Source organism: Anguilla anguilla, chromosome 1 (assembly GCF_013347855.1).
Source record: "Anguilla anguilla isolate fAngAng1 chromosome 1, fAngAng1.pri, whole genome shotgun sequence".
NCBI classification, from domain to species: Eukaryota; Metazoa; Chordata; class Actinopteri; order Anguilliformes; family Anguillidae; genus Anguilla; species Anguilla anguilla.
Genome location: NC_049201.1, coordinates 79916853 through 79932444, shown reverse-complemented (window position 1 = coordinate 79932444; position 15592 = coordinate 79916853). Strand labels below are relative to the sequence as shown.

Genomic DNA, 15592 nt, shown 5'->3' with positions numbered 1-15592 from the left:
GTGATTCAAATGGTGGGTCGTGAGACTTACTTTGTCTCTACCGCCCCTTACGTTAGGAATACACTGAACTTCTCTCTCAACTTAATTAGATTTTCTTGTCCCAGCCATACGTCATACATTTTTTGCTGTGATGTAGCAGTTCTTACATCTAGCTGAGAGTCCCGAGTTTGTAGTAGGAATGGAATCACCTTTGTGACATATAAGCACTTTACATTAAAATTTGAACGAATGAAAGTTAAGACTGGTTCAGGCCTACAATTTATTTATTCTAATCAGAGAGAAATTGGTTTACAGCCAGATGAAATGTTGAAGTGCATACCCAAGTCCAGCGGAAATGTGCTGATATTAGGTCATATCCTGGCAATAAGCTGTGATTTATTGTGTAGGAACACTTATAAATAGCTTTGCACAATAATCGGAAAGTTTCTGTTTTTTTGTTTTTTTACGTCACACCCTTCATAAATCCATTCAAATGGTAGTGAGCCAGGAGACCCGGCTAACAATAGATTCTTGCAGTGACTCAATGCTCATGGCAATTCTTTCAGAAAGGGACAAAAACACTTAGTCATACATATACTGTACAACATTGTGAATTGCCTTTAAAAAAGCATTTGCATTTGCTTCCATTGTTGTTGAAATGTGTCTTGTACTCAATGTCCCTAACTGAATCATATGGCTTGCTGCCTAAATTTAGGATATTTATTTGCACCTCTGACAGAGAAGGCATGTTTAAAAGTTTTTTTTTTTTTTTTGTTTTTTTTTACTGGAACCGGAGTGTTGTTCTGTAGAATGCTGGACTGGAGGCCACCGGACTGTCATGGGATCAAAACCGAAATTGAGGTCCGTGTGTAAAACACTGTGTTGAATACCATCACGAATGCAGGCTTATTAATCCTTATTACGGAATACGTGATTCCAGAATTCAGATGGAAAAAACACTGTGTTGAATACCATCACGAATGCAGGCTTATTAATCCTTATTACGGAATACGTGATTCCAGAATTCAGATGGAAAATTTAGGTTTGGTCAAAATGCACAGTCTGTAGTGGACGAAGGGTATGTAGATGAGGACACCGCTGAGGATGAAGAGGATGACGTACAGATACTCGATCTGGGGCTGGTCGACGATGGGCGCCAGCACCAGGAAGACGGCGAAGATGAGAAGCAGGATGGGAATTACAATGGGCACCTGGGAGGGGAGGGGAGAAAACCCACCAGTCAGTCAGTCAGTCAGTCAGATCAAAACTGAAATTGAGGTCCGTGTGTAAAACACTGTGTTGAATACCATCACGAATGCAGGCTTATGAATCCTTATTACGGAATACGTGATTCCAGAATTCAGATGGAAAATTTAGGTTTGGTCAAAATGTGGGCTGTGAGGGAAACTATTAATACGAGTGTCGCCTACGTACAACAGACAGCCTCTCGAGTTCTACGCCCGGCTTTGCTTTCTTCCCGTCACTCGGGGTGGAGCGGTAACCGCACGTCAACAACGACAACGACGACGACGACAGAAACGGTGCCAAAACGCGAGTGAACAAACAACATACTCCGTATCGCACTTCGCAACAGGTAAAACGGGTGAGGCACCGGGGGCGGGGTGAGGTACACCCAAGGGAACACACAAATTTCATAATCCAGAGTACAATACAGGACCGGGAGGGGGGAGGGGAGGGGGTCCCACTTCAGGCATAAAGCTTTCCGCAGTTCACTGTGAATCCTCTCGTCTGTAGTTTATTAATCTTTCACTCAGATACTGATACTGGGGCGGAAGGGGAGGGTGGGGTTGGTGTTGGTTTTGGGGTTGGGGGGAGCAGGGGGGCTGAGGCTGTTTTTTTTTTTTTTGGGGGGGGGGGGGGGGTTAGAGGTTTTTTTCGGCAGGGGAGACCTCCAGGAAGAGCTGGAGGAAGACGGTGAGCTTGTCCAGCACCCCGGGGCACAGTCTGTAGTGGACGAAGGGTATGTAGATGAGGACACCGCTGAGGATGAAGAGGATGACGTACAGATACTCGATCTGGGGCTGGTCGACGATGGGCGCCAGCACCAGGAAGACGGCGAAGATGAGAAGCAGGATGGGAATTACAATGGGCACCTGGGAGGGGAGGGGAGAAAACCCACCAGTCAGTCAGTCAGTCAGTCAGATCAAAACTGAAATTGAGGTCCGTGTGTAAAACACTGTGTTGAATACCATCACGAATGCAGGCTTATGAATCCTTATTACGGAATACGTGATTCCAGAATTCAGATGGAAAATTTAGGTTTGGTCAAAATGTGGGCTGTGAGGGAAACTATTAATACGAGTGTCGCCTACGTACAACAGACAGCCTCTCGAGTTCTACGCCCGGCTTTGCTTTCTTCCCGTCACTCGGGGTGGAGCGGTAACCGCACGTCAACAACGACAACGACGACGACGACAGAAACGGTGCCAAAACGCGAGTGAACAAACAACATACTCCGTATCGCACTTCGCAACAGGTAAAACGGGTGAGGCACCGGGGGCGGGGTGAGGTACACCCAAGGGGAACACACAAATTTCATAATCCAGAGTACAATACAGGACCGGGAGGGGGGGAGGGGAGGGGGTCCCACTTCAGGCATAAAGCTTTCCGCAGTTCACTGTGAATCCTCTCGTCTGTAGTTTATTAATCTTTCACTCAGATACTGACACAAAACAGGTCCCACAAGGACACGGGCGGTGAGCAATACTTTATTTTCATTTCAAATGATCTGTTTATCTTCACCAGAGGTCTGTACGATGACACACAATCCTGCATCAGATCACTCTGTACTGTATACAGTGTTGTCCAAAATGGCTAAACACAATGGAAGTCATACTTATTAAAAAAATTAACTGTAATACTTTTAGAATAAATATTTCATATAAAAATGTAGCTCATCATAGAATAATAAGTAAATAAGAATGTAAGTAAAAACATCGGAATGAAACGGCCCAATGTGAACTGTTAATTCTGTTAAAGTGTTTTATAACAGTCTGTTAAACAATTACATTAAATAAATACCCAGGAGGTGCCCAAGCTTGGAAATGAAGAACAACATTTACCATTTGAGTCATGAACTCTAAGCCAAAACTGTTTAATCATTTGTTTTTCTTTGGTGAGTTTTGTGAACCCTTCTAAAAAGTCTTTAATTTCAAGACTTTTTTCCACTCTTTATGCATTATGTATGTATGTATGTATGTATGTATGTGTGTGTGTGTGTGTGTGTGTGTGTGTGTGTGTGTGTGTGTGTGTGCGTGGGGGGGGGGGGGGGGGGGGGGGTATATATGTATGCATTTTTCTTCTCAAGTATAAAATTTGTTTATATATACTTATTTATGTTGCAAGTATTCTATACTATGTAGCTTACAGATTGTAGATTCTAGAGCTGGAAATAACATTTTTACATTTTACAGTTAGGAATTAGCACCAGTTAAATTTATTACCAGGACATCAGCATCAATTCTAATTTCGGAACTGAAACTGAGCATGCGCAATGTAAAATAATTAACGAGCATGGGGGGGGGGGGGGGGGGGGGGGGCGGAAGGGGAGGGTGGGGTTCGGTGTTGGTTTTGGGGTTGGGGGGAGCAGGGGGGCTGAGGCTGTTTTTTTTTTTTTTTTGGGGGGGGGGGGGGGGGTTAGAGGTTTTTTTCGGCAGGGGAGACCTCCAGGAAGAGCTGGAGGAAGATGGTGAGCTTGTCCAGCACCCCGGGGCACAGTCTGTAGTGGACGAAGGGTATGTAGATGAGGACACCGCTGAGGATGAAGAGGATGACGTACAGATACTCGATCTGGGGCTGGTCGACGATGGGCGCCAGCACCAGGAAGACGGCGAAGATGAGAAGCAGGATGGGAATTACAATGGGCACCTGGGAGGGGAGGGGAGAAAACCCACCAGTCAGTCAGTCAGTCAGTCAGTCAGTCAGTCAGTCAGTCAGTCGCTGGCAGGGTGACCTGAAAGCAGTAAATCCAGACTTAAGCGTAATTTATACTTCGTCGCACGACGTCTTGCATTTACACTTCTGCAAAGGTCTCTGATGAGGGTATGGTAACAATGCACCAAACTCCTCACAATTAGTTTAAAGTTTAAAGTACCGTAAACCTGGCTTCACCCGCTGCCATTTCTGATTACGTTCTTTTTTTATTTGGCGTGAACGAGGCACTTTCTGTAGACCTCAAAAGCCAGAATCTGAGTCTATCAATACATGTGGTTTACCCTGGTGGTGGACAGGCCGTGATTCAGGAACAAATCAATTGGCTTCAGACTTTTAGGTCCAACAGCAACACTGAAAACGCATGCGTTACCCAACACCGCCCCCTTGTGTTTAGCGTGTGTCATTACAGTTCTGAGGTAATCCTTTCAATCGGAACTTGATTGGCACAGTGTACACACTACAACATGGGCACTCCCCAGTCTCTGAGATAATGTAAAAAAAATTTTTTAAAATCTTTTCTTGTCCGAGTCAAATCATAAAATTCACGGGGTTATGTTTTTACTACCCATTCCCCACACATTTCTGCATGTTGCAGTGTTTCTTGTGAATTTCTCTTCAGTGTTCTTGTGCTAGACCTCCAGTATATTGACTGTGGTTATTGCTGCTCTTTGTGTGCCTTGAAATATATGCTGTGAGTAAGTTTATTTAAGAGCACGTTGACTTGAATGAATAGCACTTCATAAAACAGAAGCAGTAATAATAAGAACGTACGGTATGTCAATGGCAGACTATACACAGTGGGTTTATAAATGTTTAGTGAATGCTAGCTTATTATGTCTGACAGGAACAAACACAAACATTCACAAAATAAGGGGTGTGTTTTTTTTTTGAAGACTCATTTGACAAATTTGATAATTCCATTCAATTCCAGAGGAGAATAGAAAGTGTCACCTGTGTGATCTGGGAGAGGTCGAAAATGAAATGCACTTTTTGTTCTATTGTCCATCATATCATAATTTTAGATATAGGATTTTTACTTAAAATGTCTACTGAATGTCCTGATTTGTTTTCTATGTCTGATGAATGTAGACGTCAGTACCTGTTTACAGACAAAGTGTTTCACCCAGCTCAATTTGTGCTAGATGCTTACCAGCAGCGTGCGAGGGCACTTTATGTTTGATGTGTTTAGGGCACAGGCTGTGCCCCAGATATGCCTAAGTTATGTGTTATAGCTGTAAATGTCTAAGGAGCAGGGTTATGTTCATACTTGGGCTGACATTCATTGACGTGAATGGAATTGTATTACATTTGTTCTTTCGCTCTCATTATGCTATGTTATTGCTCTTGTTTGTTATGTTTGTAGTGTCTTGTAAGCCCATGTGTGCTGGGCACCTTTTGGTGCGTGACACTTAGAAAAAATAAAAACCTAAACCTAAGCGTAATTTTCTGGATGAAGAACGCGCCTGGCCTGGCCGACGGGGCGGCGTTCTCACCTTGTACGGCCTGTGGAGTTCCGGCTTCTTGATCTTCAGGTAGAGCAGTCCAGAGACGGTCGTTCCGTAGAAGATCCACGCGGTGAAGCTGGAATCGTATCGAAGGGCAAACGGGCAGCGGTGTAGCGTAATGGGTAAGGAGCTGGTCTCGTTACCTGAAGGTCACGGGTTCGATTCCCGGGTAGGACACTGCAGTTGTACCCTAAAGCATGGTACTTAACCTGCATTGCTTCAGTGTATATCCAGCTTCATAAATGGATGCAATGTAAATACTATGTAGAACTTGTGTACAAGAACCCACACGGACTTGGGGAGAACATGCAAACTCCACACACAGAAAGGCCCTGGCTGGGAATTTGAACCCGAGACACTACTTTCCATGGGGCAACAGTGCTGTCCACTGCACCATCTTAGCACACCCCAAAACGATAGGGGGGTTGCTCCAGACTGCATTAACAGAAAATGAAAAAAAACATAGGACTGCCTGCAGAGTTCTATTTCAAAACTTGCAGTCGAGTAGCCAACTTCCAATCACCTCGCTATTGAAGGACGAAGCCCGTTCACACAGAGAAGCATCGGTGTAATTCCACACTGAGCGGGCACTCTTATACAAAACAACATTTTTATATATTAACTCATTCATACAGCTGGATATTTTTTTTTTCTGAAGTGATTCAGTTTAAGTAACTTGTAATGGTTACCCACCAGATGGGCAGCAATCCCGCAACCTTTGATTTCCAAGCCCAGCTCCCGAGCCACTGCACTTATACTGCCACACTATTTCCAATGCCTTCACGTAACGCTAACTTTTATTGACTGGGCTGAGACAGAAAAATGATTGCTAGGACCGAGGCAGTTAAGAGATAGCGGTTTAAAGACTTAAAGATTACAAGGATACGACTCTTTCCCGCTCTATTGATGCAGTTCCCAGCAATTATTTACAAAAACCCAATAAAAAACACGTGGCATGTGTCCATTTCGAAAATGGGATTAAGCGTCAGTTAGAGAATACTACTTGGACATTAGTGAGGCCAGTATGATCTTAAATCAAAAGAACAGTACGTCTTCAATTGCACACCGAACCAAGTACATGAAAAATGTCTATTACAGTTTTGATGTCACATCTTGTTAGCAACGACACCAGAGAAACGTGCTGTACTGACAACCAATCAAGGTGAGGCACAACTGGCTCTGGACTGGCACCCAGCGATGAGCGGCCTTCGGTCAGCTGGGCTGAATAAGGCAAATAAATAAAAAAAGTGCTGTGTGGTGAGCAACCAGCAGGGGGCAGTGTGGCGTACCTGAAGTAGCTGACGATGCTCTGGAAGTCTCCGGGGATGAGCACCACCAGGGCAAGCGCTGTGGTGAAGATTAGGGCTGGCGAGGGAGTCAGCCGACGGACGTGCGCCATCGCCAAGATATCCGGCTGAGACAGGAGCGCAACCCGACAACAGTCAAAGAGCAGCCCAGCGAGGAGAGAGAGAGAGAGAGAGAGAGAGGGCGTCAGGGCCTTCAGGATGAGCCGAACTCAAAGAGCAGCCCAGCGAGGAGAGAGAGAGAGTGAGAGAGAGAGAGAGAGAGCGCCAGGGCCTACAGAATGACCCAAACTCAAAGAGGAGCCCAGCGAGGAGAGAGAGAGAGAGAGAGAGAGAGAGAGAGAGAGAGAGAGAGAGAGAGAGAGAGAGAGAGAGAGCCAGGGCCTACAGAATGAGCCGAACTCAACCCTCAGGCCAGCGAGGAGAGAGAGAGAGAGAGAGAGCGCCAGGGCCTACAGAATGAGCCGAACTCAAAGAGCAGCCCAGCGAGGAGAGAGAGAGAGAGAGAGAGAGAGAGGGCACTCAGGGTTCTCAAACTGCAGTCCTGGAGGTCCAACAGTCTCTGCACCTGATTCATTTTAGCCACTGATTCAAACAAACATTCAAAACTGTGAGGGCAGTTATGTGATTAGTTCCACCTTTTTTATGTGCTGCCTGCATTGAGACCAGGGAGAACGGACGCACACGGTCACGGTCACATTGACCACCGGTTGAAAGCAAACCATCAAAACACACAGACACTGTAGCCCTCCAGGATTTGAGTTTGAGATGCTCTGATTACTTCATAAATCAAAAGCAGTTCTCGATGATCGGGACTCTGACTCCAGACTACATAGCACCTTCACTGAAATGTATGGGGGGAAAAAAAAAAGAAATATAGATGGAAATTTCTAGGAGACATGTCCGCTCCTTGACGCCTTTATTGGTGGTCATTTGGGGCAGGTGTGCAGTCTCACCATGTGCCCCTCCCTGGCTGCCACGAAGCAAATGCGTCCCGCGCTGAAGAAGGTCCCGTTGAGGGACCCGAATGCGGACAGCGCTGCCGCTATGGACATGAGCCAGCCCCAGCTCCCCAGCACCTTGTTCCTGCCAACCAATGAGAAAAAAGAGTTCGCCATTCCTGACCAACCAATCCAAACCCAAGCCCCTCCCCCCCACTTAAGCTTTCAGTCGCTTGATGTGAGAAAACGGCATGCTGGTATTGCTCTCTATAAGATCCATCCATACATCCATCGTCTATGCCCGCTTATCCTGAGCAGGGTCCATCCATTATCTATACCCGCTTATCCTGAGCAGGGTCCATCCATTATCTATACCCGCTTATCCTGGGCAGGGTCCATCCATTATCTATACCCGCTTATCCTGGGCAGGGTCCATCCATTATCTATACCCGCTTATCCTGAGCAGGGTCCATCCATTATCTATGCCCGCTTATCCTTAGCAGGGTCGCGGGGGGGGGGGGGGGGGGGGTTGCTGGAGCCTATCCCAGCGTGCATTGGACAATACTCTATAAGATGACAATGGTAATCATAACAGTAATTGCGCAATATAATAATGCATTCGTGATTTCTAATCCAATAATTCCTTAATAAGGGTGGCAGTGTAGTGTCATGGGTAATCGAACTGGTCTTGTAACCGAAAGGTCACAGGTTCGATTACCAGGTAGGACACTGCCGTTGTACCCTTGAGCAAGGTACTGAACCTGCATTGCTTCAGTATACTGTATATTCACCTGTGTAAATGGCTGCAATGTAAATGCTGTGTAAAAGTTGCGTAAGGCGCTCTGTATAAGGGCGTCTGCTAAATGCCTGTAATGTAATGTAATAAAATGCACAAACTCATAGCACCTTACACTAAAGTAAACCACAGCATCGCACTGCTACATTCTCTACACATTAGCTTAGGTTGTAAGTTAGGAAATCATCAAGCCCAATGAAACCGGGGGATGGTTAGGGTGTGGAAGCCAGGCTGGGAACTTCGCCAGGGCTAGTGGGGAACCTGCTGCACGTTGAGATCTTCACTGACCAAGAGTCACTTTACTCCGTCTGAGCAAAGCGACGCGTCCAGAGCGACTCGCCATGGAGACGCAAGCGCAAAGGTCAGGGTTCACCGTGCCCTCAGGAGGACCTCGGTTTAATGCCTCACCTAAAATGAGGGGTACATTAGGCTGAGGAGACGCCCTCTTTTTCCCCCAACATTTCATCTTTCAGCGACTGAAAATACCCGTCCTGGCGGGATTCCTAAATTCTTAAATTGTCCGGTTAAGGTTTTGCTCGTTCCATAGACCATTTATAAACAAACAAATACACTAGCATGAAGTTCATAACATTCGCCTCTTTTTTTAAAATTCAATATGCGGTCACTCAAGGACACATGTACACATACATGCAAAGAATGGCCTTCGCAATGATTCTGGGTAACGTAGTCTTTACGTGTGCCGTCGGCCGTTTCTTTGACATTACCCCCAGGTGACAGCCACAGCACGGGATGACATCAGCTCATGAGGTGTCATGGCGGCCAGGTAGCTCACGTTGACCAACAGGTATATCACTGTTACCATGGGGACGGCGATCATCACCGCCCTGGGCAGGTTCACCTGAAAGGAATTTGCCAGAGAGCAAGAAGGATATTTAAAATGTACAAATTTACCAACCTTGGAAAAAAACGATTTCCAACCTGTAAACCCAAATCAGAATTTTCTCGCAGGGAAATACTTATTTGAATAGTACCACAAAAGTGAAAATGTACAAGAAACATGGGTTATCATGGTTATTCATTCAGACATAAAATATTTTCCCCATACGGACTCATCTTCACAAGGTAAATAAAAAGACCGGGAAAAGAACTGGTAACATGCATGGTTGCAGCTTTTATTCGGGCTACAATGTAAAACAGAATTGCAAAGCCATCAGTATCAGAATCATGGCTAATGATTCTGGCTAAGAACTTCCATATTGTGCATTCATAAGTTATATTATCCAGTTGCCAACACAAATAAGCTGGAATGGGACAGGAGCATATAGACACAGCAGTGGAATCCTCTTTCAGCGACGTTCACAACGCTTCTGTCACACGTCAGAAGACACGAAAGAAAAACCTTCTGATTCCAAGTTACATTACAGGCATTTAGCAGACGCTCTTATCCAGAGCGACTTACATTGTATTCAGTTATACAGCTGGATATATATTAGAGCAATGCAGGTTAAGTACCTTGCTCAAGGGTACAACAGCAGCGTCCTGTCGGGGAATCGAACATGCGACCTTTAGGTTACAAGACCAACTCCTTAGCCATTATACCACACTGCCGCCCAAGTCTTACCTCAGGTCGTTTTAGCTCCTCGGTCACGCAGTTTATATTGCTCCAGCCACTATACGACCAGAGCCCCTGGTAAAATGACATCCCGATCGCGTTCAGCCCCAGATGCGTGCCCGCGAAAGCGTCCTGGAAGCTTCCGGTCGACCCCTGCACCAGGAGCACCAGCCCCCCGATCGCGATGACAGTGAGGGCCGCCACCTTGGCCGCCAGGAAGACCACCTGGATGGACATGGCCAGGCGCACGTTGAGCACGTTGGCGGCGGCCACGACCAGGATGCACGCGGCGGCCACGCACTTGACCACCAGCGGCGGCGGCGGGCAGCCGTCGTAGAAGGGCGCCACGATGTACTCGGCGAAGGCCAGGCCCATGGCCGCGATGCTCGACGGCTTGCCCAGGAGGCAGAAGTTGAAGGCGGCCAGGAACGCCGGGGCTCGGCCGTGGATGCGCAGGATGTACACGAAGTCGCCGCCGGACTCCCGGACGACGGTGCCCAGCTCGGCGTAGGACAGCGCGCCCAGCATCGCCACCCCGGCGCACAGGGTCCAGATCACCAGGCTGGCGCCGGGGCTGCCGACGTTGCGCAGCACGAACTGCGGCGACATGAAGATCCCCGACCCGATCATGGTGCCGGCGACGAGGGACACGCCGCCGACCAGCCCCACCGCCCGCCTCAGGCTCAGCTTCTCCGCTTTGTTGGCGTCCATCGTGGCCTCGCGCAACTTCCCACAATCCCCCGCACACTCGCCCTGTAATCCCCTCTCTTTTTTTTTTTTAGCCTTCGGAGGGCGAACGCGAGAAGAGAAAGCAAGAACACGAGCTGCTGCGTACCCTTCGGCTGCAACGGAACGACTGATCTCAACGCGCATATATAAAAAAAACTGAATACGCGTGGCGTTTCGGATTGGGTCAAAGTGCTGAGTAAATATTAACTTCGCAATGCGTTACCGTTCCATCGCCACGACGTTTTTATGACTATACTTACCGCAGATCCTACCAAAGATTAGCTCGTCCCAACACAATCAGTGTCTTATTGATGACCAGGGTGTCTGATTTGTGCGGACAGGGGAACAGTAAGCCGGGGGGGTGGAGGCGGGGGGTTAAGACAATTTTAATGACCCTAGCTGACAGGGCCCTCAAACACAGGATTGAATAACCATCTGTTCATCAGTTATTGAAATTTGCATGAAAATAATATTTTGTTTCCTTGTTCTTGGCAAAAAAAATTACCACCAGACACTCCCCCCCACCCCCCCCTTCACATTAAATGGTGTAGTCCAACCGTCTCAAACCTCTGACAGTACTTGTAATAAGTTGCTATTCTGAGAATTTGGAGTTAATGCAAAGTGTTATCATGTCTCCTAAGGAGTGCTGTAAGGGGAGGGATTCAGACGATTCCAAGAAAGCTTATTGACAGAGGCCCTTAAAAAATATACATAGGATATAGGATTTAATTTAACTAAAAGTTTATTTTTCTTTTCTTGTTTTTTTGGCAAAAAATCTACCACCCAGGACAGCCTCTGTATAAATTGCTGCCGGTGCCCCTGGGAGCAGATGTGGCGTAGGTAAGTAGTAAGGTCACTGCAGGATTTGTCTGTTGTTAAGATCCATAACCTCAGCAGCCCTATCCCTCCTGCCCTCTAGCAGTGTGGGCAGTCCTAGGGGGCAGCTGGGATAGGGCTGCATAGGACAGGGACACAAACACAAACTCAGCTCCTGCAACAGAATTGTTTCTGGCCAGAGATGCCCCACTTGTTCCCTTATCTGTGCACAGGGCAGTAAATGGCAGTGAAACAAAAGGAGCCTATGCACCTCCAATCATTTATTACACCCCACACCACATCATCATAAAACATCATCATCATAATTATTTTTGAATATATTCCACGGTTATGGTGTCTCGTTTATCTTTGCATAAAAAAAATGTATTTACCCTTTCGTCTTTCAGAACAGCACCTCGATCACCAAGTAAATCATTCAGAAAAAAAGTTGTATAAATGTCCATATGTAATGTACTTACATTTCATTCACTTCCGGTATATCCAATCATTATGGTTCTCTCATTCATGTAAGTGTTTTTGTGATGTAAGATGCTTCCACCCGCATTCAAGCTAAAACTGTTTGCTAGGTCCGGTGCCATTTTTAACTGAATCTGACAAAGAGTCCACTTAGAACAGTGGTGTCAAACTCGTTGCCATGGAGGGCCGTGTGTATGCAGGTTTTTATTCCAGCCTCAGATCTTGATTATATAATTAGTTAAATTATTTGCTGAATTAGGGATGCAGGTTTGTGCACAATGGTGACCCGACGTCTATGGTGACCCGCATTGTCTAAATAAAAATTTTCTTATATTCTGTGCTTCAATGCAGTTAAACGCATATGGCTGAATGAGTAATTGGACTCAATTAAGGCAGCATTAATTGGTTGGAATGAAAACCTGCATACACACGGCCCTCCATGGCAACGAGTTTGACACCACTGACTTAGAACATGGCCAGCATATCTGACCACCCGATGTTCTCTTTATGTACAGGAGTTCTTTGGTCAGCAGACTCTTGGTTTGCTTCCTATCTTTCAGATAGGCCCTACCAGATCACCTGAATGGAGTCTGTCTTTGCACCTCACCCCGTTGTTGAAGGAGTTTCAAAGGGATCTGTACTAGGGCCTCTGCTGTTCTCTCTATACATCAAATCCCTTGATACGGTCATTAATTGACACGGTTTGTCCTATCACTGTTATGCAGACGATATCCGGTCACTCCACTGGCTCCCGGTCGCTGCCAGGATCAGGTTCAAAGTCCTGACCCTCACCTACACTGCAGCCAACAGGACGGCCCCTGTCTACTTGCAGGACGTGATTCGATTCTATATGCCTGCTCGACCACTCTGCTCTGCAGCAGCAGGGTGCCATGCACCCCCTCCTACCCAAGTAAAGGGATCACAGAGCTTCTCCACCCTAGCTCCCCAGTGGTGGAACGAACTCCCTGTCCCTCTTCAGACCTTTCTCTCACTACCCATCTTCCTACATGGTCTGAAGAGGCATCTCTTCAGACTATACCTGGACTAACTACCACCACTCTTTAACATTTCACTTCAAATCCTCCCTTTCATGACACTCATGTTACATGTACCCCCATTCCAGCCCTTTTTGTAATTTGTATTTGTCCTAATATTGTAGTTTGTTCTTCTCCCGAGTTTGGCTTGGCATGAGTTAGGTCAGAATAGTGTTCACTGTGTGAACTTAATTGTGTTCTTGGCTAGAAGTAGCTGTACGAAATGAGTATCGTACCTTATTGAACCTGTGTTATGTAGTTGTTCAATGACCATGATATGCACTTTTGTACATCGCTTTGGATAAAAGCGTCTTCTAAATAAATGTAATGTAATGTACACAACTCTTCTTCTCTTTCCTTCCCTCTGTCGTACAGGCCAACAAGAGAATGTCTTCCTGCTTGGCTGACATCTCAACTTGGATGGCCAGGCAACTCCACTAATTTAAAAAAAAAAAAACATTGCAAAATAACATTTGTCTTTATCACATTGTGTTGATGATCACACTCAAATGGGGAAGCAGGACTCTCTTTCCAGGTGTGCTGTTATATTTTGGCAGAGATCCTCACTCATTAAATTATTGCTTGTGGCCAAATTCACTGGTTCATACATTTATTCATTTACCTGGAAAACTCAGCAATGTAATCATTGAGGTGTGGACTGTTTATACTCATGATATGACCAAATGTATCTGGACATCCCTTGGTCCTGGACTGTGTTTTATGATTTTGGCTAGGCCCATTAATGTAGTTCCAGGGAAGTACAAATCTTAATGCTACAGCATACGATCACATTCTAGATGATTCTATGCTTCCCCAACACTTTGGGGAAGGCCCTTTCCTATTTCAGTATGACAATGCCCCCGGGCACACAGCAAGATCCGGACAGGACGCTTATAGACACAGCGGTGGAATCCTCTTTCAGCGACGTTCACAACGCTTCTGTCACACGTCAGAAGACACGAAAGAAAAACATTCTGATTCCAAGTTACATTACAGGCATTTAGCAGACGCTCTTATCCAGAGCGACTTACATTGTATTCATTTATACAGCTTGATATATACTGGAGCAATGCAGGTTAAGTACCTTGTACAAGGGTACAACAGCAGCGTCCTGTCGGGGAATCGAACATGCAACCTTTAGGTTACAAGACCAACTCCTTAGCCATTATACCACGCTGCCGCCCAAGTCTTACCTCAGGTCGTTTCAGCTCCTCGGTCACGCAGTTTATATTGCTCCAGCCGCCATACGACCAGAGCCCCTGGTAAAATGACATCCCGATCGCGTTCAGCTCCAGATGCGTGCCCACGAAAGCGTCCTGGAAGCTTCCGGTCGACCCCTGCCCCAGGAGTACCAGCCCCCCGATCGCGATGACCACGAGGGCCGCCACCTTGGCCGCCAGGAAGACCACCTGGATGGACATGGCCAGGCGCACGTTGAGCACGTTGGCGGCGGACACGACCAGGATGCACGCGGCGGCCACGCACTTCACCACCAGCGGCGGCGGCGGGCAGCCGTCGTAGAAGGGCGCCACGATGTACTCGGCGAAGGCCAGGCCCATGGCCGCGATGCTCGACGGCTTGCCCAGGAGGCAGAAGTTGAAGGCGGCCAGGAACGCCGGGGCTCGGCCGTGGATGCGCAGGATGTACACGAAGTCGCCGCCGGACTCCCGGACGACGGTGCCCAGCTCGGCGTAGGACAGCGCGCCCAGCATCGCCACCCCGGCGCACAGGGTCCAGATCACCAGGCTGGCGCCGGGACTGCCGACGTTGCGCAGCACGAACTGCGGCGACATGAAGATCCCCGACCCGATCATGGTGCCGGCGACGAGGGACACGCCGCCGACCAGCCCCACCGCCCGCCTCAGGCTCAGCTTCTCCGCTTTGTTGGCGTCCATCGTGGCCTCGCGCGACTTCCCACAATCCCCCGCACACTCGCCCTGTAATCCCCTCTCTTTCTTTTAGCCTTCGGAGGGCGAACGCGAGAAGAGAAAGCAAGAACACGAGCTGCTGCGTACCCTTCAGCTGCAACAGAACGACTGATTTCGACGCGCATATATAGGAAAAACTGAATACGCGCGGCGTTTGGGATTGGGTCAAAGTGCTGAGTAAATATTAACTTCGCAATGCGTTACCGTTCCATCGCCACGACGTTTTTATGACTATACTTACCGCAGATCCTACCAAAGATTAGCTCGTCCCAACACAGTCAGTGTCTAATTGATGACCAGGGTGTCCGAACAGGGGAGCAGTAAGGCGGGGGGGGGTTAAGACAATTTTAATGACCCTAGCTGACAGGGCCCTCAAACACAGGATTGAATAACCATCTATTCATCAGTTATTGAAATTGGCATGAAAATAATATTTTGTTTCCTTGTTCTTGGCAAAAGAAAATAACCACCAGACACCCCCCCCCCCTTCACATTAAATGGTGTAGTCCAACCATCTCAAACCTGACAGTACTTGTAATAAGTTGCTATTCTGAGA

General features: G+C 47.2%; 1 protein-coding gene across 1 annotated transcript; it reads right to left on the bottom strand.

The window, feature by feature from the left end:
- Window positions 1-1857: 1857 nt before the first annotated feature.
- Window positions 1858-10906, bottom strand: zmp:0000001267 (b(0,+)-type amino acid transporter 1). The gene is made up of 6 exons (XM_035410650.1): window positions 10062-10906; window positions 9205-9338; window positions 7699-7828; window positions 6728-6852; window positions 5427-5514; window positions 1858-2093 (listed from the first exon to the last, which is right to left on the bottom strand). The coding sequence occupies exons 1-6, from the start codon at window positions 10761-10763 to the stop codon at window positions 1863-1865; spliced, it is 1410 nt and encodes a 469-aa protein (XP_035266541.1). The 5' UTR covers window positions 10764-10906; the 3' UTR covers window positions 1858-1862.
- Window positions 10907-15592: the final 4686 nt, after the last annotated feature.